At 29.1% G+C, this 24,884-nt stretch overlaps 1 protein-coding gene across 1 annotated transcript in view; it reads right to left on the reverse strand.

Annotated features, from left to right (window-relative positions):
- Positions 1–441: 441 nt before the first annotated feature.
- Positions 442–24,884, reverse strand: part of LOC142324487 (trypsin-like) — a 37,784-nt gene continuing 13,341 nt past the window's right edge. Inside the window, exons 2-6 of the mRNA XM_075365312.1 lie at positions 23,591–23,721; positions 17,394–17,482; positions 13,184–13,418; positions 3,902–4,048; positions 442–883 (exon numbers count right to left, since the gene is read on the reverse strand). Coding sequence (XP_075221427.1) covers positions 719–883; positions 3,902–4,048; positions 13,184–13,418; positions 17,394–17,482; positions 23,591–23,721 — 767 coding nt within the window. The 3' untranslated portion in view covers positions 442–718. The remainder of the gene's footprint in view (positions 884–3,901; positions 4,049–13,183; positions 13,419–17,393; positions 17,483–23,590; positions 23,722–24,884) is intronic.

A 24,884-nucleotide genomic window follows, 5' to 3' on the forward strand; every position in this document is an offset into this window, starting at 1 on the left:
TTCAGGGGAAGTAATGTAAATAATTTTGAAAATAAACTGCTAAAAAGATCACAAAATAGGGGAAAAAAATTGAAATAGTTAAATAGAAACTAAAGAAATGAAGGAAGAGTTGAACAACTAAAATAGTACAGGTCCTTTGGAGCATTTTCATCATAGGATGGGAAAGTATAAGTGAAAAAAAAACTCAGAATATTAACGGCTAAAGAAGTATTAAATAGTGAAAAATATATCATTGGTGATGTAAAAATCAAAGGTTAGTTGAAAATAGAAGTATGGTACAAGAGACAGTCTCAGATCAGTTAACGTTAATTAAAAAATTTCACAGGGAAAGCTATTTTTTTCTAAAAGCTTGTCTATTTTTTCTATATTTAACTTACCTAGTCATTTTTTAATCAATAATTTATTTATGTGCACGTTAACAATAAATTCATGAGTAAATGCAGCTGTAAATAATTATATTTTTTATTGAGATTTAATAACATATTTTTAAATAAAGAAGCAAATTAATATACATCATTAAATTATATGTGTATTTTTATACAGCTTTTATATTATATTTGGAACTCTTTGTTTTTTTTTATATACCAATTTAATCAGATATTCTTTTCCTTGTTATTTTTGTTATATTTTTCTTTAAGTAAAAATCAAGATTTCAAGATATTTATTAATTTCAAGATATTTTGATATCATTTTCTCTTTTCCATATTTGTTACTTTTACTATGGTGTAAATCTGATCGTTTTCTTGATCCAGTCTATGAATTTTGTAACATCTGTATATACTGGTGGGTTATTCCCAGAAACTTCAGATCCTGAGCATGCATAAATTGTAGATAATACTCCAATTAATCGATTATTATAAACCAAAGGACTACCCCAGTCATACTGAAACAAATATGAAGAATAAATAAATAATTATCACAGTAAACAATTTGTTAGTCTATTAATTAAACTTGAAAATAGAGTTTTAACAAATGAAATGGTTTGACCTATGAAGAAGAATAAGACAAGGAATAGAGTCTTATCTTCTACTTTTTTAAATATATATGTTGAAGATATGATAAAAGTAATAAAGAAGATGAAGATTTAGCACAGGAAGATAAAAAATCATTTGTTTAAGACTCATAGATTATATGGTGATCTTAGGAAGCAAAAAAATTAAATAGATGATTTCAAAATTAGAATACATGAAAAAATTGAAATGAAAGTGAAGTATATAAAACAATCAGTAAAAATCTACACCAAAGTAGGAATAATTGAAAAGGAAAATTAAACAGGTACTTGAGTACCATGTCAACAGAAAATTTACAAATGAAAATAAAACAAAATTAGAATAGCAGTGGCTGATGTTTTTTTTTTTTTATAAAGAATTATATAGTTAGAGGGAAGTCTGTATTTGAGGAAGCATATTGTGAAATATTATGTTTGGAGTACACTTTTGTATATACATTAGACATGGAAACTAAGGAAAAGGGAAAAAGAAAGATTTTTAAAATATGGATATGTAGGAGACTGAAAAAGATTAAATGGACAGACTGAGTAAAAGATGAAGAAATAACAATAAGAATGAACGAGAAGAAACGCTTCATCAGAATAGGAATATTAGTCTAATAGGGTTTGTCATGAAGGTGCAGAGTATAGAGGCTGGAAAAAATTTAAAGTTTTGGCAAAAACTTTTAAATGGGCAATTTAAAATGAGATGGGAGGTACACACCAGAGTTTACCTGGAAATAGTACAAAGGACCTACCCAAGATAACAATATGAAAATGATAATTTAAATATGACAAATACGTGTAAACTAGCTTTAATTTTTATTTATTTTTTTCTGTCATTAAAAGTTTTAATGAGTTTCTTCACTATTTTTTTCGAACTTGAGCCAATCATAACTTTATTTCCTTCTCTTCACTTTTCTTCTCAGAACCTCTTCATCTGTTCACTATGTTTTTTCTTCCTCTCCTACATCCATCTTCTTCCTATCATTTCTCTTTTTTGTTCTTATTCAATTTTCTTGTTCCTAATTTCATCCCTAAATTTCTCTCCTTGATTTGTTCTTCTGAGATGTTGAGACATTCCAGGTTGTCTTGTGTTTCTTTCATCCAAATAGACTTTAATTTACTTGCCTTAACGATGTTGAAAATTTTCTTAGTGAGACTATCACTCATCCTGCATAAGAGTCCATAGAATAGTAGATGTCTTTACCTAAACTTGTCGGTGATGGTGTCTTGTTTTCATATAATTCCTTTGTGGGTCATTTGATCCAGGTTCCGTCTCTGAGGACTGCACGAGGATTTTCCATTCTTGCTTCTCTATTTCATGACTTTTGGTCATTCTTCTGATTATTGTGGTTTCTGCTCCACACAAGGCCTCTGGCAATATATTTTTGTTGCAATGTTGTAGTATCGCATTCCAAGACACTGCTTTTTTGTTATAATGATTCCATATAAGCTTGTATGCCTTTTGCAGTTTGAGTATTATTTCTGTGTTGGATACTGCATTCACTTTCGTGGATTTGATGGTTTCTTCCAGATACTTGAAATGGAGAACTTGTGAGATTTTGCCTTACTGTATTTACAGCGGGAATTTTCCAGTTTGTTTGGTGTTCATATACTGCATCTTTTCATAAGAAATTTGGAGTCTGGTTATACAGGATATTTCATGCAGTTTCTCCAGTGCAAAAATGGCTTTAACTGCTGATTCAAAATGGCTTATAAAATTGCTCTTCAAAAATTTTTAAATCTTCATTTTTAGTAGTTTTTTTTTTTTATAAAAGCATTGTCTTTTGTGATGAAATTGCCTGTTCTACCTGTAAATAAGTATATAGTTTGTTAAATCATATATATATTTTAAAATTTAATCGGTGAACTTCATGTTATTGTTAAATATTACCAGTGATTTGGAATATAATGTGGAAATTCTGAAGGCTTATATCATGAAAAGATTAAGAAATATTTTTCATAGAATAATCCAAATTTTTACTTTCTGTTAAACACGATAAATAAAACCTCCATGAGAAATGATTACAGATTCATACTCGTCTTATTTCACCCTTTTAGGGATGGTTAAAATTCCCCAATCTTTTCCCAATGGTAGTTGGAGTTACTTTCTGAGACTACCTCTAGCTTTTAATACTATTGGATTGGAAATATGTAGCGGAAATGTGAAACCAGCCTTCACCAAGCTTTAATTTGTATAGGGTGATTTTAAGGAAAAATTGAATTGTTTTTATAGAACATTATAGTTACCATTTTTGCAGAATTTCAGTCTTATATCAACATAGGTTTTAATGATGTATTTTGTTTGAGGGAGAGATATAACTTCGGATCCATTTAATTTACTTTCCAAGAGTGGTTTTTAAGAATAATTCCTTAACAGTATTTATATTAATCTGAATATTGGAGTAAAATTTTTACTTATATTATTCCCTTAGGTATCAATTAGAAAACAAATAAACGAAAATTTTATCTTAAAAAAATTTCTTATAAAATATTGTCTTTGTTTTCGTTAGGAGTTTTTAATTTTTTTTCTTCTTTTGCATAAATAATAACTTTAGGATAAACCTTCTTATGAATGATGACGTCAAATGTCTGTTTCTTTACAATTTTTTGAAGTTGAAGAATATTAAAAATGACTCATAATATAAAAGATAAAATAGTCACACAAAACGTTTTAAATATAAATTTTATTGATTAGCCTTTTCAAATTATTTAAAAGGGTAAAAATTTAAATTTTTCTTAAATTAATTTCATTCTGTAATTTGAAAACAGTAAATTATGAAGATTATATTTATTTGTGACTATATTAACTTCTTATATCATTTAGTTTTTATTAAAAATCAAACAATTCAATAGAAAATATTTTTTTTTATTTCAAGATATGCTATTAATAAAAAAAAAGTTACTTACAGCACATGGTCCTTCTCTATTGAGTATATAAGTGCAAAAACTATTCTGTGTAAAATTAGAATCCCAATTATAATATCCTTTGCAAGTATCGTAATCCATGTATTGTAGGAATAATCCTTTCAAAAAGCCCCCATCTCTATTTGGCCCCTGTAAATTATTTTTTACTTTCTTAGAATAGATAAAAAAAATAAATAATTAAAAAACTTACCTTTTATAACATTACATTTTATTTTTCCATGTGTAAATTTATCTAATTTTACAAATATACGTGATATCAAATATACTCGTACATATCATCCAGTGTTAGATGGTTTTTTGCTCAGAATTCTTTCGGACAAAACTGATTGACTTGAAAGTTGGACAGCAATTAGGGTGTAGCTCAAGGAACAAAAGTTTTATTTTGCCGATGTGTGCTTTCACCCTAGAGGTGGAAACCATCTCTTCTCGGGAGTGGAAATTATTACATTAAAAATAACCGCAGAAATCGATTGAGAAATAAATTCTTAGAAAAAAATATTCGATAAAAATTTTTTGTGAAGTCAATACTTTTTGAGTTATTCGTGATTGAATATTGATTTTTCATTAAACAATTGAGCAGTTCTTCACGAATAACTCAAAAACCGTATGTATTATTGAAAAAATTACTATAAGAATAAATATAGTTTATAAAATAACTAGGATACTGAGTTTTTTTTTATTTCTGCAGATGCAATACGAACAGAGTTATGTCTCGTTGAAGATAACTTTTTGTTCACCGAAAACTGAAGTCGAACATTTCAACGTTAAGTAACGGAAAAACGAAAACTTATTCGAGGAAAACTTATATATAATTTTTCAAAATAATAAAATGAACTTTAGAATTATCTTTAGCAAAAGTCATTAGCATAAAAACTAACGGAGTTGTGGTAAGAATAAGATGGTTGTCTCGCTTCCGCAAGAATTGGAATTACATGTAATCCTTTTACAATTTATTTAAGTTCTAAAAATACTTTCTAGAACTTTGAGCGGTTTATAATGCCTAGATTTGAAAAAAGATTGATTCAAGTTTGAAACGTTGCAAGAAATCATAAATTATATTATAAAGAGTAAAGGGATTTTAATTAATTATAAATGCACAATTAAAACATTTCAAACTGTTGAAAACTAATTTTTTTTTAATTTCGTGATAAGGGGTGGTTATAAGGGTGAAACGTAGTAAAACATCATAAATTGTATTCCAAAACATAAAAGAATGTTTATTCGACATATTTAAACGTGGTTTCAATGTATGAAAAAAGTTTTTGAATTTTTTTTAATAAGGGGTGGTTTTCACCCCCAAAAACAAAAAGTACTCATAGAAACGTATAACTTTTGAAGCAAAGGGTTAAATAAGCTTAATTACAAATTTTCATAAAAATCGATGTTGTCCGAAAGAATTCTGAGGTAATACCCTATTTTTACCGTCAAACACTGGACTAATACAGGAGGTGTCCTGCAAGGTATTAGACAAACTAAGGGACTGATTCAGGGAATCAAAATAAACAAAACAGTTCATATGGAAAAATACCCTATCTCACTTTATTTTTCTTCTGTTTACCATTTTGTGGTTTTTTTTTTCAATAAAAAGTTCTTAAGAAGAGATGGAGGAATTTTAATAAAATTTTATGTTCAAGTACCAAAAAACAAATACAAAATATAAAAGTTTGAAAATTTTACTTAAGTTTTGTAAGTTTATTAACTTCAATCATATCTCTGCTGTTTATCAACTGAATTGAACAAAAGAGATATCATTTTATTCACAATAAAAAGCCTTAAAATTTTATCTAATAAAACATAATTTAATAAAACTAATATTTATAGAGCTATTAGTGAGAAAAAAATTAATCATTACCAACTTGAATCAGCCTCTTAATTTTGATCAACTCATCCTGGAAGAACTGTATACATATATATTTTTTTTTTAATTTGTGAATATTTTGGTTTTTTTTCATTAATTTTTTTTTTTTTTTAAAGAATAGTTAAACCAGTAAAATAAATATATATGTGTGTATTTTATATTGCTGCAATAAAAATGTAGTGTGCGTAACATATTTCTATTTTTATATTTAAAATTAAATCAAGTTTTGAATACATACTTTCCTTTCCGTAGATATCGGGATGCACAAGCAGAAATAGGAATGAGATGAACTTTTAAAATTCAGTTATTTCTTTAATACGATTATTACTTTTTAATTCACTGTTATGATATCATACAAAACAACAAAAAATTTATAATGTTTGAGAAAGATTATCAGAAGAGACTTTTTTTGGATAAATAGATTGTTAGTATTAAATCGGTAAAAATAATTCTTTCAAATGTCTGTTGCTTGTTTAGTACTGTATTTAGTTATATATCAAGTGTAGGAAATGCAAAAACATTTACTTAGATAACTTCATTATTTGGAGACATATTCTTTATAAATAATGAATTATTTGAAGATTTATTTGTCGAGTATAATCAGTGTGTATAACCTATTGTTTCACATCAGAAAGGGTTGAAATAATTTGTTTCTTTACATTATCTCTTCCTCCTTAACTTTCATATGCTTCTGATGTTTATAAAGCAGTCCATGATATGAAAGAAGCACCATGTTCAGAGGAGAGCGATGTTGTTCAGTTAATCATTGTGTGAATAGACTGAAGGTGTAACTTCAAGGCTTGAATATCATCTGTGTTATGTTGCTAGCAGTAATTACATCCAACAGTATATCAAGCTCAATGGGAAAAATACAGCAGGAAAATACATTATCTAGAAACCCTGGAATGGGATGCTTGCTGTTCTTGATGATGGTTGTGTCACTTTTGGAGTGAATATGATTAAGCAAAGTCGCCTAAAACCGTTACAGTTACAGCATTTATTATTCTTACTTTCTTATAACATATAAATTTATTTTTTATCCACAAATACACTACAACGAACAATCGGTTTTAAAAAAGTAATTTTCTTCAGTATTTGTTTTATAACTAAACTATGTTTTATATAAATTTTAACTAAAATTACGAGGTTCTGCTGATAAATTTTTCACATTAGCGTGCTACACGGAGACAAAAGGTATTATCGAGTTGGGCGTGGGAGCACATGATATCTAAAATCCCCCTCTACAAACCTGTGATAATGCGTTGAAATCCGTTTACAGGTTTTTTCTTTTTCAGTAACAGTTAAAATGGAGTCGAGTACGGCAATATGACAACACGGTTAAAACTGCGCGCAGTGACGAATTTTGAATATCAGAAAATGTGAATCCTACGAATATTTTTCATTGTTTAAAAGCGGTTTACGGTAGTGAAACTGTTGACAGGAGTACTGTGACAGAGCAATTTCGCTTATATGAAGCTGGTAAAACGACAATTGAGTACGCGGACGTAGAAATTTCGCGAATGTGAAGCTGGTAAAGCGACAATTGAGAACGCACCTCGCAGCAGACGACCAGTTCCTGTGACTGATGAGAAACATTAAAAGCAGGTGGACGATTTGCTTCAAACTGACCGGCGAATCACCCAGCAACGCATCGCTATTCAGTTAGGCATATCTAAAGAACGGACATATTATCGAGCCATTTGGTTAACGTAAAATCTGTGTACGATGGGTACCGCTCAAACGCCCTGATGGCTCTCCGCAAGATGAAGTTTGAGCCTATTCCGCATCCGCCATACTCGCCGGATTTAGCTCCCTGCAACATCCACTTCTTTCCTTATTTCAAGAGGAATTTCACAGGTAATCATTACACCACCGACGATGAGGTGAAGGAAGTTGTGGCCACTTGGATCCGAGAAAGACCGCCAGAATTTTTCAGTGACAGAATGCAAAACTTGTCACACGTTGGGAAAAGTGTATCAACGGGGATTATATTGAAAAATACATACTGCATTTTGTAGCTAAGGTATTATACTTTTATTCATTTTTTATTTCATTCCAATATCTCTTTTCATTCCCATTCTACGCATAAAGGGTTGAAACCCTTTTATGCGTAAATAAAAGGGTTGATAAATGCAAAATTTATCAGCCGAGCCTCGTATATACATAGATATGCACTTTTATGAATATAATCACACATTACACACTGGATGTGTGATATGTTATTAAGTACAGTAAAACTGTTAAGTTTTACTGTAGTTAGACATGAAAATAATTTAGATTAAAAAAACTCCTTGAATTAATAATTCCATATCTGTTCAATTTGTAAATAACATCTTCGGTGAGAAAGTAATTAAGGGTTAAAAATCGAAGACAGTCGATAAAAGTAAAAAAAAAAAAAATATATATATATATATATATATATACACACATACAAGAATATACTTGTATATATGAAGGATTCACACATATCTAATACATACTAGCTTTGACATTTAATAAATAAATAAATCTTTCGTTTTGATAGGTTCATAATAGTGCATTATGTAAATAATGACAGGAATGAGTAAATATTATAATCCAGGATAAAAAAGGTAACTGCCGTTGATCAAACGAAACTGTAGTAAACCTGTGATCAGAGTAGCACCACAAAATATATAATTAATTAAAAATAAAAATTTGATGGAATTATATACATATTAATATTATTTAACATATAAATATCTCCTTTTCGATCTCCGTGCCGGAATGGTAGCGTATTGGCCTTTCATCTGGAGGTCTCGGGTTAGAATTCCAATCAAGAATGACATTTTTCATACGCTACAAATTTCCATTTTCATATTCTCACTTACAAGTCTCTTTGTAAGCTTCTGTGCTGAAATAATTCAATAAAAATATTTAAAAAAATTTTAAATAAAGTTAAGATGAAAATACCCATAGTTAATTTTTAAGTACACTTTGAAAGGCAAGCAGAAAATTCAGTGTTTCTTTCTTTAATGTTTAAATTAGTATTATTTAAAGATCATGGCATAGGAATCCTGTTTCTATAAAAGAAAATCGTTTAATTATGTTTAAAATTGATCTAAATTTGTGAGAAAATTTTAAGTTGTTCAGTAATTTATTAAAAATAAAGAATATTACAAGGCGCTTTCTCATAAGTATTGCGTTTAATTACACGTGAGCAGTTGGTTTCTGGTCTGGTAGCGGTGGATATTTTATTTTGTAGGAATAAGTAATTTTTTTTTTTTTTTTTTTAGTAAAGACATATCCATAAAGATATTAATTTTCAAAATATCGATCTACATGGTTCATAGTTATCGGCGTTACACAATGATAGAAAGCCCATATTTGTACTTTGAGAATTCGTTCTGGCTTTTTAAGGGAGCTTCTAAAGATATACTTCAGACGAGAGCATACGTGAACATAATAAATATTTAATCTGTCATACTTAAATCTAATCAATGTAATGATATGATGTGATTCCTCGAGTACAAACATGTAACCGCGGCGTCGCACGCGAACTATGATTATTGTAGTAATTGTCGAATTTATAAATCGCTAACTGTACGTGTAAAATAGTTATTTTTGTGATTTATGAATATCCAAAGTATGAAGTAATGTATTCATGTGTCCTCGGTACATAAAAACAGTATTTGATAATTTTAAGATAAACATGTAGCAACACGATTCATAATAATATAGATGTAATCTTTACTTTTATAGAATAATCCAAACTATGTTTTTATATTCACATTTTTACACCAGCACCTCGTTATAAACTAATTTTTTTGGTTCTTCCGTTATCACAGCAAATAAAGACCTTAACTGCTCTTGCTTACTTGAGAACTGTCACATACAATTGCCGGTAAGAAAAGCAAGCAATTCGTAAATTTACACCAGTTCTACGTAAAGTTTAACATTGTGACTTATTGATGATCATTGCAAAACATACGTTAACTGGAAACTAGAGTTTTTTAAATTGAAGTGAAAGTAATTGACTCAATGAGTCCATAAAATTTTTCGATCTACTCCGCTAATGAGAAAACTGTACGTCATAATGATGGTGACTGAGAGGCGGAGCGAGTAATGCGTCACACTTTTGGACTAACTTACGAGCGTGTAAAGAAGTAACTGTATAAAATTTGTAATAACTCCGGTTCTTTTTAACAAATCGATATCAAAGTGGTAAATCTTCTGCTCAGCGCCGCTATGAGCTTGCCATATTTCATTGAAATCGGTTCTCTAGATTCTGAGATTAGCGTAGACAAAAACCAACAGATTTATTATATATATATATATATATATATATATATATATATATATATATATATATATATATATATCTGTGTGTTCCTGAGGGGGAAGATGATTTGCTTAATGTCAAACTTCGATTAAATTTTAAGTTGAAAAAATGAAAAAGGATTTCTAATCAACTATTGATTAAATTTCGTGTTTTAAAAACAATCTTCATTAGGCTAATTTGTTTAATAAATAATTATAATATTTTTCATGAAAAATATTCACGGTTAGCTTACATGGATTTTTCAGTTTTTAATAATTTCTTTTGTTAGTATTTCTAAATGATTTTCATTAATTTTCAGAAACTATTTCTTTAATTTTTTTTTTACTTTCAATAAAATTATTTTACCACCAAAAAAGTGTATCAATAAGAAAAATTTATATTTATTTTTTAATATAATGTAATTCTTTCTACTACTTATAAAATTACATTAATTTTAAGTCAATTTTTTATGTTAAAAAGACTTCATTATATTATTACTTTTTTAAAGTTAATTAGGGTATATTTCTTTATAAATAAGAAAGATGTAACATATTTGTCGATACGTATAAATAAGTACAATAATTTTAATTTTTCAGTAATGTATTAAAATGAATGTGTTACACCTAATATATAAAATAGCGTGAGACTCAAATTGCTGCACAATAAATCAATAAAAATATAAAATTAATTACTTCTAGCGGCATATTTACATTAGTTTATATAAAGTTTTACTATTTTTTACTTCCTTGTACGAAGTAAAGGAAGTATTGTGATCGCGAAAAGTTTCGGTTTTCAGACTTCAACGGAAATATCCATTTTGACCATCCCTGAATCCATTTTGACTAGTTTCGGCGTGACGTCTGTACGTACGTATCTCGCATAACTCAAAAAAGATTAGCCGTAGGATGTTGAAATTTTGGATTTAGGACTGTTGTAACTTCTAGTTGTGCACCTTCCCTTTTGATTGCAATCGACTTGACCAAAATTGTCCAAAAAACCCCAAAATCCAAAACATTTGGATTTTGGATTTTTTCTTAACTGCAGTAATAGACCCTCATTGATATCTTTTCAACTATGTATCATAAGTGGTACTTACTTTCACTGGTTCCAAAATTATACCCAAATAAAATTTTAATTAATGAAATATTTGGAACTTACAATGGAAAGCCACATCGGTTCAAATTTGACATAATTCATTTTTTTTTTTTTTTAACTTTTTTTTTTAATTTAAATATATTGATTTAATAATAATTATTAACCTGTGATCGTAAAAAAGTTTTACAATAAATAATAATTCAATAATAACAACAAAACAAAAAAAAATATGAAAAAAAATCAAAAGTTATTAGTGAAATAAAATTTTATGTTCTTTTAAAAATGTTTGTATGTAATTTAATAGGCGTACAAGGAAGTTACGTGGTGTCCACATCATATTTTTACTATTGCTGATAATGCAAATTTTATAGCAACATATTTTAAACGTAAATTAATTCATAGTAGCCATAATAATCTTAATGAATTTAATATTGATAATTCAATAAATTAGAAATGATGGACGGTTACATATTCAATTAGAAGGAATAATCAATATTAATATTTCCATTAATAATATCCTGTCGAAAAGAGAGCCCTCAGACAACCTTAACGCTTAGAATAGTGTTGTGTGTAATATCCTTGTACTGTAAAAACAGGCGATCAATTGATCAGCCATAAAAAATAAACTGTTATTACACTTTTTTCTTTAATTACATGACAACAGTGTCCTTCTTTTTCTTCTTCTCCATTTTTAAGTATCAAGTCCTTTATTGAATTGGTGTTCATCCGGGCAATTAAAAATTTTCATGCAACTAAAACGGAATAAAGAGCTGGTTGGCCTAGGAAATACCCTGCCTTTAATTCTTCAACTATTAAAAATCCGAGTTTAAAATCATAGCTTCCCATAATTTTCTCTTGAAGTGCAAGACATAGAATCCGATACATCTCTAGATGTCTAAACATATATAAAAAGTACTTCTTCCTTCTTAACAATCTAACTACCGTAGGTTAGCATCCAGTCCTTCGAATACTCCCTCATTGCAAATTTAGCTCTCCCTAATCTTATCCAGTAGTTGGTCGACACACATCTCAATTCTCTTTGCTTTTGATAAAAACTAAGATTTAACAGTGTACAGTAGCGCAGAGGAAGGTAGAAAATTAATTCTTCTATTCCTCAGACTTAAAATTAAATCGTGGATGCATAGATATTCTCATTGAGAGAAAAAACTGATCTGGATTTTTTTTCTCGGAAATGTCACATTTTTCAGAAATTGACTCAGAAGAAACGTCCAAAGAACATACAATATGATACCAGTCCAAAAGAAGAGTGTTAGCAGTGAAAATATTATTATCATGTGTTCTCAGGCAAAAAAGGTCAGTGGTTCCCGGATAAAAAAGGTCGGTTGAACGTAAATATATGCGAAGCAGAAGGCAGAATCTCACCATTTTTTCTCATGGTCACTCTGTGGCATTGAGTCACTCCTTGACTCCCATCCACCGACGTACACGGACAACTTACTACATGATTGCCATCGCGGGAAAATGTAAAAAACGAAACTCTGTTACATCTGCAATCACATTGACCCTGACCTCCACATCGCCAGCTCTGAAGGTAGTAAAGTCCATTTCCGGAAACCTTTTCAAATGCACGTGATCTGCAGATGGCCGAAAAATCCAGTCTGTACACCCGACCTGAAGAATGAAAACTAGGTCATGATACCATTCCAAGGAAAATACTCGAAGCCCCGTTTGCCAGGTATATATATTATACTTATGTACAGCTGTTACGGAGCTGGACGTGGAGTGTAGATGGAATTTTCCGTACGTGGAGATTGTCTACCTTAAATTATTAATATTATTATTAATAATAAAATTAATGACTCTTAATAATAATAATTTATTTATTTAAACAGGACTGACAAGCTTACACCCACTTACAGTTACCGATTGATGATAAATGAAGTTTTTAGAATGCCATCCCTGATCGGGATTCGAACTCGAGACCTCCGGATGAATGGCCAAACTATATCATTCCGCCACGGAAAACGGCGAAGATAATGTAATAAAATTTTTACGGTGATAAATTACTTACAATGTTACCAAATCCAGTAATTAATGCGGTTTCTTTGTTTTTGGGTAGCCATAAAGCAATACTTATTGGTCTGATTTTTATGGAATACGTTAAACTATTTATTAATTTTATTAAAGCAATATCATACTCTTTGTCTGTAGTATAATCAGGATGAACAAGAAACTTGTCTATTTTCATACGGATACCTTCATCGTAATTGTAATTGCTGCCAGCTCTTACGTAGGTTGGATTTAACCTGACAAATAAAAAACAATTTTATAGTTTAATTTTTTTTTCTATTTGTTCAAAAGAGCTAATTAAAAAATGTACAAGTAATTTTGAATTTAAGTTATAATTCTTACAAAACAAATTTAAATTCTTAACTTAAATTTTTGATTCATAAAGCTGGATAATGAGAAATTAAACACGAATATACCAGAAGTTAGGGAGTAAAGTTAAAAAGGTTGAAAGAATTAAGAGATCTGCATAATCAAGGGGAGATTTTATGCATAGAATAAATTTGGTACTATAAAAAATGATGATCATAGAATTAAAAACAAGTTCTCAAAAGTATTTTTATGGAGTATAACAATTTATATATCGAAATATTGACAATAGGTAAAGCAGAAACTAAATGATGAGAATCCTTTGAAATGTGTAATAGAAGGTTGTTTAAAATTAGTTGGATTGATAAAATACGAAATGAAGAATTCTCAAAGCAAATACAAGAGGAATGAAATTTGTGGTAGAATATTGTAGAAGTAAACTAGGTCGATGGGTCATGACAACCAGGTTTAGTTAAACTATATTAGAAAAATGTGTAAAATTTGTCGAAAAAATTAAAAACAACAAGTCCTCTGTCTAAATATTAGTTAAACTTGGGACTATTAATACTATACAAGATAATTTCTCATCATAAAAATTATGAATGTCTGGGTAGCTATAATTATTAATCAGTCTGTAGTTGAAATTATTCTATTTCATGCCGATTATTTAACTTACATTTTTAACATAGATAATATAAAATAAATGTTTAAATACCACTTTAATTATTCACCTATATGCTTAATCAATTATTAAATATACTCATAAAGAATTTAATGGTTATTAAGTTGATAGCTGACCTACCCAAATTGACACGTAACCTCGGATGTCACTTTAATTTTAATAAATAATCAAATTGAATAATTTTAATGTCATTATTTAGTAAATATAGTTGTTTCGAAGCTTCTTTTTTTTTTTTATTCTTTTGTTGAATTAAAAATTATCGGTAAATTATTTATTTGTAAAAAAGAAATTACAGATTAACAATTATGAAATTTAAGATATGTAACAAAATAGTAATTAAAGTCCAAAATCTGAGAATTATTTCAAGAAAATCCTAATTAAACAGTTACATCAAATTTATTTTCTAAGATTGCCTAAAAAATTACACGATTTAATACTACAGTAATATTAACTAAGGTTCTGGCTTTAAACAATTTGAGAAGTGTTGAAGTGGGTAACAAATTAAATTGTGAATTATAAAGTGTACTTCAAAGATACAATAGTGAAGTGAATTCTCATCGGTATATAACATTGCACTGTTTGTAAGATGTTTTGATTAGGTTGTAGTTTCAATCATGGTAACTGTTTATGAACAAACTCCTACATTTGATTGTTACAATAATTAATTATAAACTAAATAACTAGCATCAATATAGCGTTAAAAACATAAATGGTCTAGTTGTTTTCCCTGTTTTTATTTAGTTTCCTATCTAATTAAAAAAATAAATAAATAAACAACGTGTAAGTTAAGATTATTTTGCACCACTATTTAATCCAACTAGATTTTATGCTCATGTGAGTTGGAGGATAAAATATTCTAGCCTTGCGTCCAGTTTACTGCTTAATAATTTCTTACGGCTATCCCACAATTTAGGTATTTTTAGACGATGGTTTTCCAGTTAACGAACTGGTTATTAACTGGTTGTTAATTGTTGCTATTAACACAGTCTGTAACTTCAAAACTATTTTTATTTTTTTTAATTCCAAAAATAATTAAAACTAATCATTACATTAACTAGTTTCCCCTTACTAATCCACAGCCTTATTATTACAAAATAATATTATTTTTATTTTTTTTTTGTCTTCAGTCATTTGACTGGTTTGATGCAGCTCTCCAAGATTCCCTCTCTAGTTCTAGTCGTTTCATTTCGGAATACGCCCTACATCCTACATCAATAACATTTTGTTTTACATAGTAATATTATATATTTTAAATAATCGGCTAAAAACCTCTTCCATTAAATGGAACAGGGTAAAGTTTACAAGTCTCATTCCCCAAACCCTTTGTTTTTTCTTTCCTTTCCTACCACAGGTAGAATGTGTGCTCAAAACCTATTTCCAGTCCATCCAAACGTTCTAATGGACGGATCGGAGTTTTTTTATTCTAATCAAGATGACCAGCAGATATGTCATCAAGCCTAGACGGAACTTCAAAATTATGTACTTGTGAATAACCTCAGAAAGTTCCTCAGTTAAGTAAAAATGAAAATATGTTAAAGAATTCGCACAGGAGACTCAAGTTTGGGGTCTGATGACGTTTGATGACTTATCTGTGGATCATTCTGATCAGAAAAAAAGTCAGCCCGATCCATCCTGTAGAATGCCAACACGGACTGGGAATAGGTTATCCCCCAATTTTTTAGAAATATAATAATGTTTCTGTAGGAGAAAGTCTTGTAAAGATTTCATTACTAATTGTATAAATATATTATTACTTTCCCGGTGATTCATTTACACTGTGTAAAAGAAAGTGTATGCGACTCGAGTTAAAAGTTTGCATATCAGGATTTTTAAAGATCTTGACCTTTCATGATCTTCTAAAATAATTTAAAAACAATTGTCACAGAAAAATTTCGGAAGAATGTGTCTACGTACTTAATTTTTTAGCTTGGTATCTCCAGATTGGATAGTCCAGTTTGGATGTAATTTCGCTCGATTATTTCTGTATATGAGGCATTGATGGGATTTAATTTTGTTTGAACGTTTGATTAAGGGAACAGGAGATACGAACCGCATAGTAATTCGATGATTCTTAATGAACTAAGACAGTTTCTGTTGACATTTAGTCTTATTCAAATATCCATGAAGAGGAGGGACAAAAATCCATTTTTTCTCTTCTCTGATTAGACGATTCCGTTACAATTGTATGTCCCTTCGGCTATCTATTCTGGCAATTCATTCAGAAATGGAGTATAATAATACTTTTTTTTTCTCAGTTAGCGTTTTGATTGATATCTTCAGACTGGATTAAGGGTGTGGCTGGATATCCCCGTTTATGAGGAGTGCGATGCTGAGGTGTCGCACTTCCGATGAGTGAACGGGGACTCTTGGGGTGAGTAGGAAGAGAAACTGTAAAGACCGAGTCCCGATTGAAGGTCCTCTGTTTGGGGTACTTCTGATTTGAGGCAGGCAAATAAAGACCGAGACCCGGTTACGGGACCCCCTTGGGGGACCCCTGATTTGAAGCAGGCAATTAAGCCCGGCATGGGGTACCACCCGCCTGACCGGGTGGTACCCCATGCCGGGGACGGCATAGCCGGCTTCGGCATGGTCGCCCGGAAGGTTAAAGGCAATGGCACCCCTAGGACCGAGTGTGCTTCCGCGGCGGATCTGAGCCTAGGAGGATAAAAAAAAAATGGATTAAGCGATGTTTATGAAATTTTGTTCTTTTGGGTATAATTCATTGATCTTATTTAATTTGGGTAAATGGTCACCACATCGTTCCCATATTTAAAAAATTTACTAAAAGATTAGAATAATTTTTTTAAAAATAATTCTATACTTGCATTCATAATTTAATGTTCTTCTAACGCCCAAATTGAACGAGAGTAATGAAAAATAATTGGTAAAATGCTGTTGGTAAGATATATTTTTAGATTTTATTGATTCTTTTAATTTATTTTGTTTTCTTTTATCTCTTTAAAGGCGACTTTAAAGCACATTATTGAATAAAATTATCATAAGTGCCATATATTTGGTTTTATTAAGAAAAAGGTTATTAATTAATGTCCTCCCTCTCTCGACTTAATTCATATACTTTTGTTATTGCTTTCTTTTCAGTTATCGAAAAACATCTGACTTATGATTAAATTAGGAAATGTTATTTGTGGTTTGTAGGTAGGATTATATACAAAATATTAAAATTAAGTCTAAACCAAAAGTTAACTTAATTTTGTTTACTTACCATTCAAAAGATGCAGTTGTGACTAGCCACAGACTGTTCAATATTGTTGCTGATCCGAGTGGCCCTCCTGTGTTATCTAATACTGAAGCCTGAAATTAAAGAAAAAAATACTAAAAAACAGTCGTATAGTAAATTATAACTGTAATTATTTGATTTCTTTAATTAAAATATTAGTTACGTTTTTTTTTTTAAATATAGGTGTACAAGTTAATAATCTAAGACATACACGTACGTAACGTTTGATGTAATACACGTAAAATAAATTTATATTTGAGGTATACGAAAACTTTAATTTCTTCACTTATTTATAAATGTAAGCTACAACGTACAAATTATAAGAAAGTAAATTTATTAGGGTCTATGTACGCATGTATGTTTAATTTTGTTTTATTTAAATGTTAACTTTCTCTAGTTTGTTTAAGTGTTTTAACCAACCAGTATATCCTAGTTATATTTTATTTAAAATGAAATTTCAGCCGTCTTTATTTCAGTAATATACGTAGATAATAAAATTGTTATTTTCTTACTATTATTATTAGCTTGTGCTTAGTTACAATAAGTAGGCCTTTTTAGTTATATACCTACTTTTCTGTTCTTTTTAATTATGAACAAACAAAAATAGAACGTGTTCATTCATTATTGTGTGCGCATACGCACATATGGTTGTGTAAGATACTCTGTATATTAAAGTGAATAACACCAATTCTTTTACTGTAAATAATTTTAGTGTTGAAAACATGTCTATATGTTTCATTAAAAGTAAGATAATTTTCTTTGTCCGATGAATAAATTGGTTTTTAAATAATTAAGCGTAATAAATTTTCAGGTTTTCCAGTATTGTTACAGTTCTTCAGCAAGTCATCTTTAACTCAGTTGAAAGGTAATCCCCGAGTTTAATAATTTATAATTTTATCGTTTTTATTTTAAACACTTGTTTTTTATTTTAAACACTGTGTTTGTTTAATGTGTTTATTTTAAACACATTATACAGGTTTTAATTTAACACCTTACTTATAATTGTTATTTTACTGATAAAAACATTTCACAAAAATATAAACAACTATAAATACTTAGTTTTTAAAATTTTTTTTTAACTTTTTGCTGTTCACATATCACTATGCAATCTGTATCTATGTTTTCATCTTATTAAAAAGATTATATTTATAACGTTAACACGGCTACGTCAAGAAAATTAGACTTTGTCCTCAAAAACACTCAAGGTAAAACTATCCCGTCGAATAGTTTTACGTAAGTTTATAAAGGCAATTATTGAAATTTTGAGTTCTTAGGGAGAACTACAAAAAATATTAGTACATTAAATAAAAAAAGCTCATTATAAATATAAAAGATCAGAGAAATCGAATGCGGCACAGTATTGCCTGAAAGCCGATCGCAAAATTAATTTATTTGAAATGATAATTTTAAAAATGCACCTAACTGGAATAACAAATTAGAAACTAAAACTATCAACGGTAGAATCACTAAAATTGTTAATGAGATCATTGTTGATAACCATGTTACTGACGCACCTATCATTGCTGATAAGATTCAATTTTAAACTTGTAAAAGATCCGTGTATGATAGTTTTCAATGGTAATGTCATTAAACTTACTCTTTTCCTTATAAATTTATATTCATTAATCTTTTTGATTGGTTTAATGTGCATGCTTTTTTTATATTTTTGAGCGAAGAATTTGTACAAATTATATCAACCAATAAAAGAGAGAATCACTAAAAATCTGGTTAGCAACCTAGAAAGAATTTTTAAATAGTTAATTTTTTTTTAACTAGACTTTATGGTTTTTATTGGGTTTGGCTAAAACGACAACATTGTTAGATTTTACCTTTTCAACATATAGTAAACATCGTTTTTTAGTAACCTCCAACCGATTATTTTAGGTCATTATAACCAATGGTCACAATAATCGATGTTTAGGTAGCTTAGTGGTACTACTTTAATAAACCATCTACACGGGTATTGTAATATAATAATAACAATATTTAAAAATAATTTATTTCCGCAAAAATATTAAAAAAAAAAAAAAACAAACTATGCAATAATAAATACAAATACGTTAAGAGTAAAAGAAGATAGAGAAAAATTGTAAAAATTACTTTTTCTGCAAAAAGTCGGTTATTTTGCTTTATATCATTATGTTTTTTGGCCGTAATTTTTTTTCTAAATTTTTTCACGGTTCTTCCACATCACCGATATTGTCGAATGACCTACGTCTAATTCTTGGGCGATATCCTTATTAGTTTCGTCATTCTTTAACCTCCTGATAATGTGTGCCTTTTCCTCTATTGAACGTTTATCGTGAAATCATAATTAAATTACCATTAAATGAATTATACACAGGATACATAAAATAAAATACTGCACCCTCACGATACGCTCACAGCAAAAGTTTAACAACTGAATATGACTACTTCAGTTTACAATAATCTGGTACACAAAGAAGTTTAAAAAAATAACTACATCATATATGTAAGAAAAAAAGAACCGTTAAAAGTAATTTAACCGAAAGTATTTACGTAGTTACAATTTAGATATACTGAACTACGTTACTGATGAGTCACTTCTATCCGTCATTATAAACAATAAAATGTTCATTGTAGGAGAAAAAATAATTCATAATAACCGATATGTCACTACAACCGATTTCATTATAAACAATGTACATCCTGTGTTTATGTATTAACAGCATACCAAACTAACCAAGAAACAAGATTTTGGTTATTATATTCGATGTCACTATAAACGGTACTTCCTGTATGCAGGTTAAAAGGAAAAGGTGACTCAATTTAACCGTCAAAATATTTATGTAGCTACCATGTAGATATACAGTAAAATCTCCTTCTTCGCGGGTTTAGAGATTGTAAAAAAGCCGTGAATACAGAAAACCGCGAATGTAGAACGGAACTAATAATCGTTTAAGGAAGAATGGTTATAAGTTCTTTGTAAAATGTAAAAACGTCATGCGTACTTACTTAGGGCAATGTTATTGATGAAATACAGGCGGCACCATTAATTATAAGCACTGATTTAGTACAGTACATAGGTACACCACACAAAAATATTTAATAAAATACAGTATATTTGCTGGTAAACACTTACCGAACTGTTTAATTTAATAACTCACTACAGTTCGTATAGTATGTACTGTATTAGAAAACTATTAAATGTTCAAATCTTACTCGGTAATTGCCTAAAAAGTCAAGAACCAGCACTACAGTACTACTTGCATTAAAACTAAAATTACTGTAAAGGTAATTTACAAAACTAACCTACAGTATTTTGGATTGCATTTACGAAAATTTGAAATTTTCTTTGTCTCGCTCGTGTTTTTAAATTCGTATGAAATTCTGTGTATTCTTGCATGGCATCTTCAGTTTTGCGCTTAAAAATTAAGCTTCTATTCGAAGATGGATCTGCATTTAAAAAAAAAACTGGATACGATCATAAGATAGTGTAATTCCTTCGGTAAGCGTTTTGACATTTAAATGTTTTCCAGGGATCGTATCTTCTACCTCTTCACGTTCATACTCCACCTGCGCCATATATTTTTTTAAGATTTTTATTTTTTAATGTCACTAAATAATGTAATGTACGCGAATACGAAAATCTTTAGCCGCGAATATAGAAAAGACATCGCAAAATATTTCACCGCGAATACGGGAACGCGAATAAGGAGATTTCAGTGTATTACGTTACTGACAAGTCACTTCCGTCCGTCATTATAAGCGATAAAATGTTGCATTGCAGTAGAAAAAATAAGTCATAATAACCGATGTAATTATAAACGATATGCATACTGTATTTATATATTAACAGCATACCAAACCAACCAAGAAACTAATTTTTGGTCGCTATACCGATATGTCATTATATCCAATGTAACTAACTATAAACGATACTTAACTGTATTTATACTATAATGGTATATAGTACAATAAATAAAGCTAAGTACACTGATCGATTTAAATATTGAATGTGTGAGTTTTCCAGATTTGAGGTTTCATGATATCCTCTAACAAAAAAAAAAAAAACAGAATTTTAATTTCCAGATATTCCAGAAGAATATATAATCTCTTATATAAAAGAGAATGTCCTGACTGATTCACTGACTAATAATCAATGTACAACCAAAACTATTATAGGTAGAGACTTGAAATTTTCAGAGAACTTTCGTATCTTTAAGTGGGCGTGCACTAAAAAAGGATTTTGCGAAATTTTGATTTTAAGGAGTTCAAATCGATAAAAATTAATTTCCTGTTAACAGCGCTATCTGCTGGACGTAAAAGCAACATACGCTAAACCAAATATTTTACGATTCCATTGCAGTGTTTCTGATATGTGTGTCCGCTGTAGATTAAAAAACTACTGGAGCGATTTATGCGCGGGGAAGAAGGGAGAAAGGGAAAAATCGGAAAAGGTAAAAGGGAAGAAGGGAAAATGGAAAAAAGAAAACAGGGTAAAACGGGAAAAGGAAATGGAAAGGGAAAGAAAAAAGAAAAGAGGAAAGACGAAGGGGGAAAAGGAAATGGGGGAAGAGGAAAGGGATTAAATAAATTTAAATAAAATTAAATAAAATAAATAAATAATTAAATTAAAATGGAATTAAAAAATTAGAATATGTAAAGCAAATAATTGAAGATGTCTTTTATATTGAACTATTTTAATTCATTCATAAAATGGATTGGTTCTACAAATATTGTTCAATTATCTTATCTTCCTTTTTTTTTTATTTTTCTTTACTTAAGTTTTGGGCAATAATTCATTGTTTATCGTATATTCTTCAGTATTTTTCATAAAAATTTTATTTACCGTTTTATAAGGATTTAGTGAAAATTTAAATATAATATTGCTGATTAAATATTTTTTTTATTTATAAAATAATAAGTTTGCTTTTAAAAAAGCATTGCGAGTGAAGCTACATCTGTATTGTGAGCAAAGTCGCGACGGGGTACGCTAGTACCTATATAAATACATGTATATATATATATATATATATGTATATGTTACTTGATATCTCCAGGCTGGATGGTCCGATTTGGATGGAATTTTGTTTGATGATTTCTGTATAAAGAGCATTGATATCAATTAAATTTATACACAATCGATCAAGGGAACAGAAATTTATGGTTCTTTATCTCAAAATTTTGCTCAAAGAGAGCAACATTTTTTACATAATTTGAAGATCCTTAATTATGCAAGAAACTTTTTTATTGTGTTTGGTCAAATTCAAACTTCCATAAAAGAAAGGAGCAAAAAACTCTTCTTTTTTTTTGTCGTTTCTAGACATGAAGTTATATTCTTTAACTAATTAGATGATTGTAATATAGCTAGTTTACTACTTTGATTATTAATTTGGGCAATTCCATTCAACGAATTATAGACCTAATGTTTTTATATTTTTGTAAGTTGTTTAACTGGCTTACCGATATTTTATGAAATTTTGTGTGATGACTTCTGAATATGACTCATTGATACCATTTAATCTTGGTTACAATTGGTCAATGAGTAGGAATAAAATGACTCTCAAAGTTTTACATGAAAAATAAAATATTTTGTTTTACATAATTTTTTACTTGTATTACTTCCATACTTTAATGTTCAACTTAATTTTCCACCTCTGGTAGTTTGGATTCAATGATGAGCCCTTGGCAGCTGGAATAATTTTGCAACTTTGGTCAACTGCGGTTTTTATTCTTATTTTAATAATACTTGTTTTATTGTGTTTTGTAAATAACTCTTATTTATCTGTTAATGTTCTTTATTTCTTTGTTTTTCCTCATTTTCTTTTCACATATTTTTTTATTTATACCTTTCCTTAGTGTCTACTGATTATGATTGTATAACAACTGAAATGACTCTCTAGATTTAAGTTTTTTATAAATGGTTTTTGAAGCATAATCCTGTTTTTCAGTTTAAGGAGAAAAATATTGAAGACAATTTGATTTTTGTTTCAATATGTTCTTGTTATATAAAATTAATGATAATTTTTTTAATGTCAAATTTTCATATAATGTTGTACATTTCACTACACATATACATGCATATTATTATATGTGTAGTGAAATGTAAGCATATTTGCTTATATATATATATATATATATATATATATATATATATATATAAATTTTAACTTTTTAACCATTAATTTGATATTATATCATAATTTTATGAAACTTACTATATATTTAATGTCCTCAATTTTCCTCTCATACCCTCCAACTATTTTTAGTGGTCCCTGTAAATTAGTTACTTCAGAGGAGTAAACTTCTGTATCAGTTTGATTAGCATCAGCTGAAAGGAGTGTAAAAACTGTAAAAAAAAAGAAAATTATAAGATAAATTCAGAATATCCAAAAATAAAAACAATATTATTTTTTAATTTTAGCACGGGTCATATTAAATAGTATTATTTTTTGTTTAATTTCTCGATTTATTGTCTTACATGAGTAGATACAAAGCATATTCCCTGTTTAGATTAGTATATACAATGTTTTTATGTAAAATTGAAACTTTTGGTGTGCAGGTTGTATCTGATATGATTGACTTGTATTAAGTGCTTGAATGTGATTGGAGAGATTCCCAGTATCTAGAATGATTGGTGAATATTCTTTGGTATGATTCTAATGATCAAGGTAATGGAGGATACATTACTTTTGCATTCTGCTGTCCTAAATTTTGTTTTATTTTTTACATTAGTTGTAAATATATTTCTACATTCTCCCACTTTTTTGTTTTCTCTTTGTTTCCGTTTCTGAGGTGTATAATTTTATGAATTAAGTGGTATAGATTAATACATATATGAGGGTAACCCTGATTTTGTTACGTGAAGTTTTCTCTATGATGATGCTATTGTAGTTTAATACTGTTGTTTTCTAACACGATCTCTTGAAAACATTTGAAGACACATGTTCATTTAACTTTTAATTAACTTGTTCTGTATGGCCAGTTCTTGATACTCGTTTAGTTTTATTGTTGTGTCTCCTAGTGTATTGTGTATGCTAGCATATTACATATTCTTGTTACATGTAGCCTATTAATTCGATTTGTTTTTTATATTATCTAGATTTAAAGTTTTCTGTCTAATGAATTTTTATTACAGTGCCTTGTACTGATTGTTTTACCTTAATTATAATCTTATCTCAGTGCTGTTTCATTTGCTGGCACTCATAATCATGTAGGCTGATTAAAAATGTTAACATAAACTTGCGTTAATCATCATTAATTATGATGGCTTTATAATAACTGAAATGGCAATTATCGGCAAAGAGAATTGCATATTCTGTTATGAATGTACAATATTTTCTAAAGAGAATACTTTTTTCCACTCTACCCCTCGGGCTGGATCCACAACAAAGCAAAACAGCCCAGAAGGTTGGTTGGCCACTCAAACAGGCCTTCCTGTCCACTGGCCATAAGTCTAGGCTAACAGGTAAGCCCGTAATAGAGAATAGCTACTTATTCATAAAAAATTAT

This window comes from Lycorma delicatula, chromosome 5 (genome assembly GCF_047948215.1).
Source record: "Lycorma delicatula isolate Av1 chromosome 5, ASM4794821v1, whole genome shotgun sequence".
Lineage (NCBI taxonomy): Eukaryota > Metazoa > Arthropoda > Insecta > Hemiptera > Fulgoridae > Lycorma > Lycorma delicatula.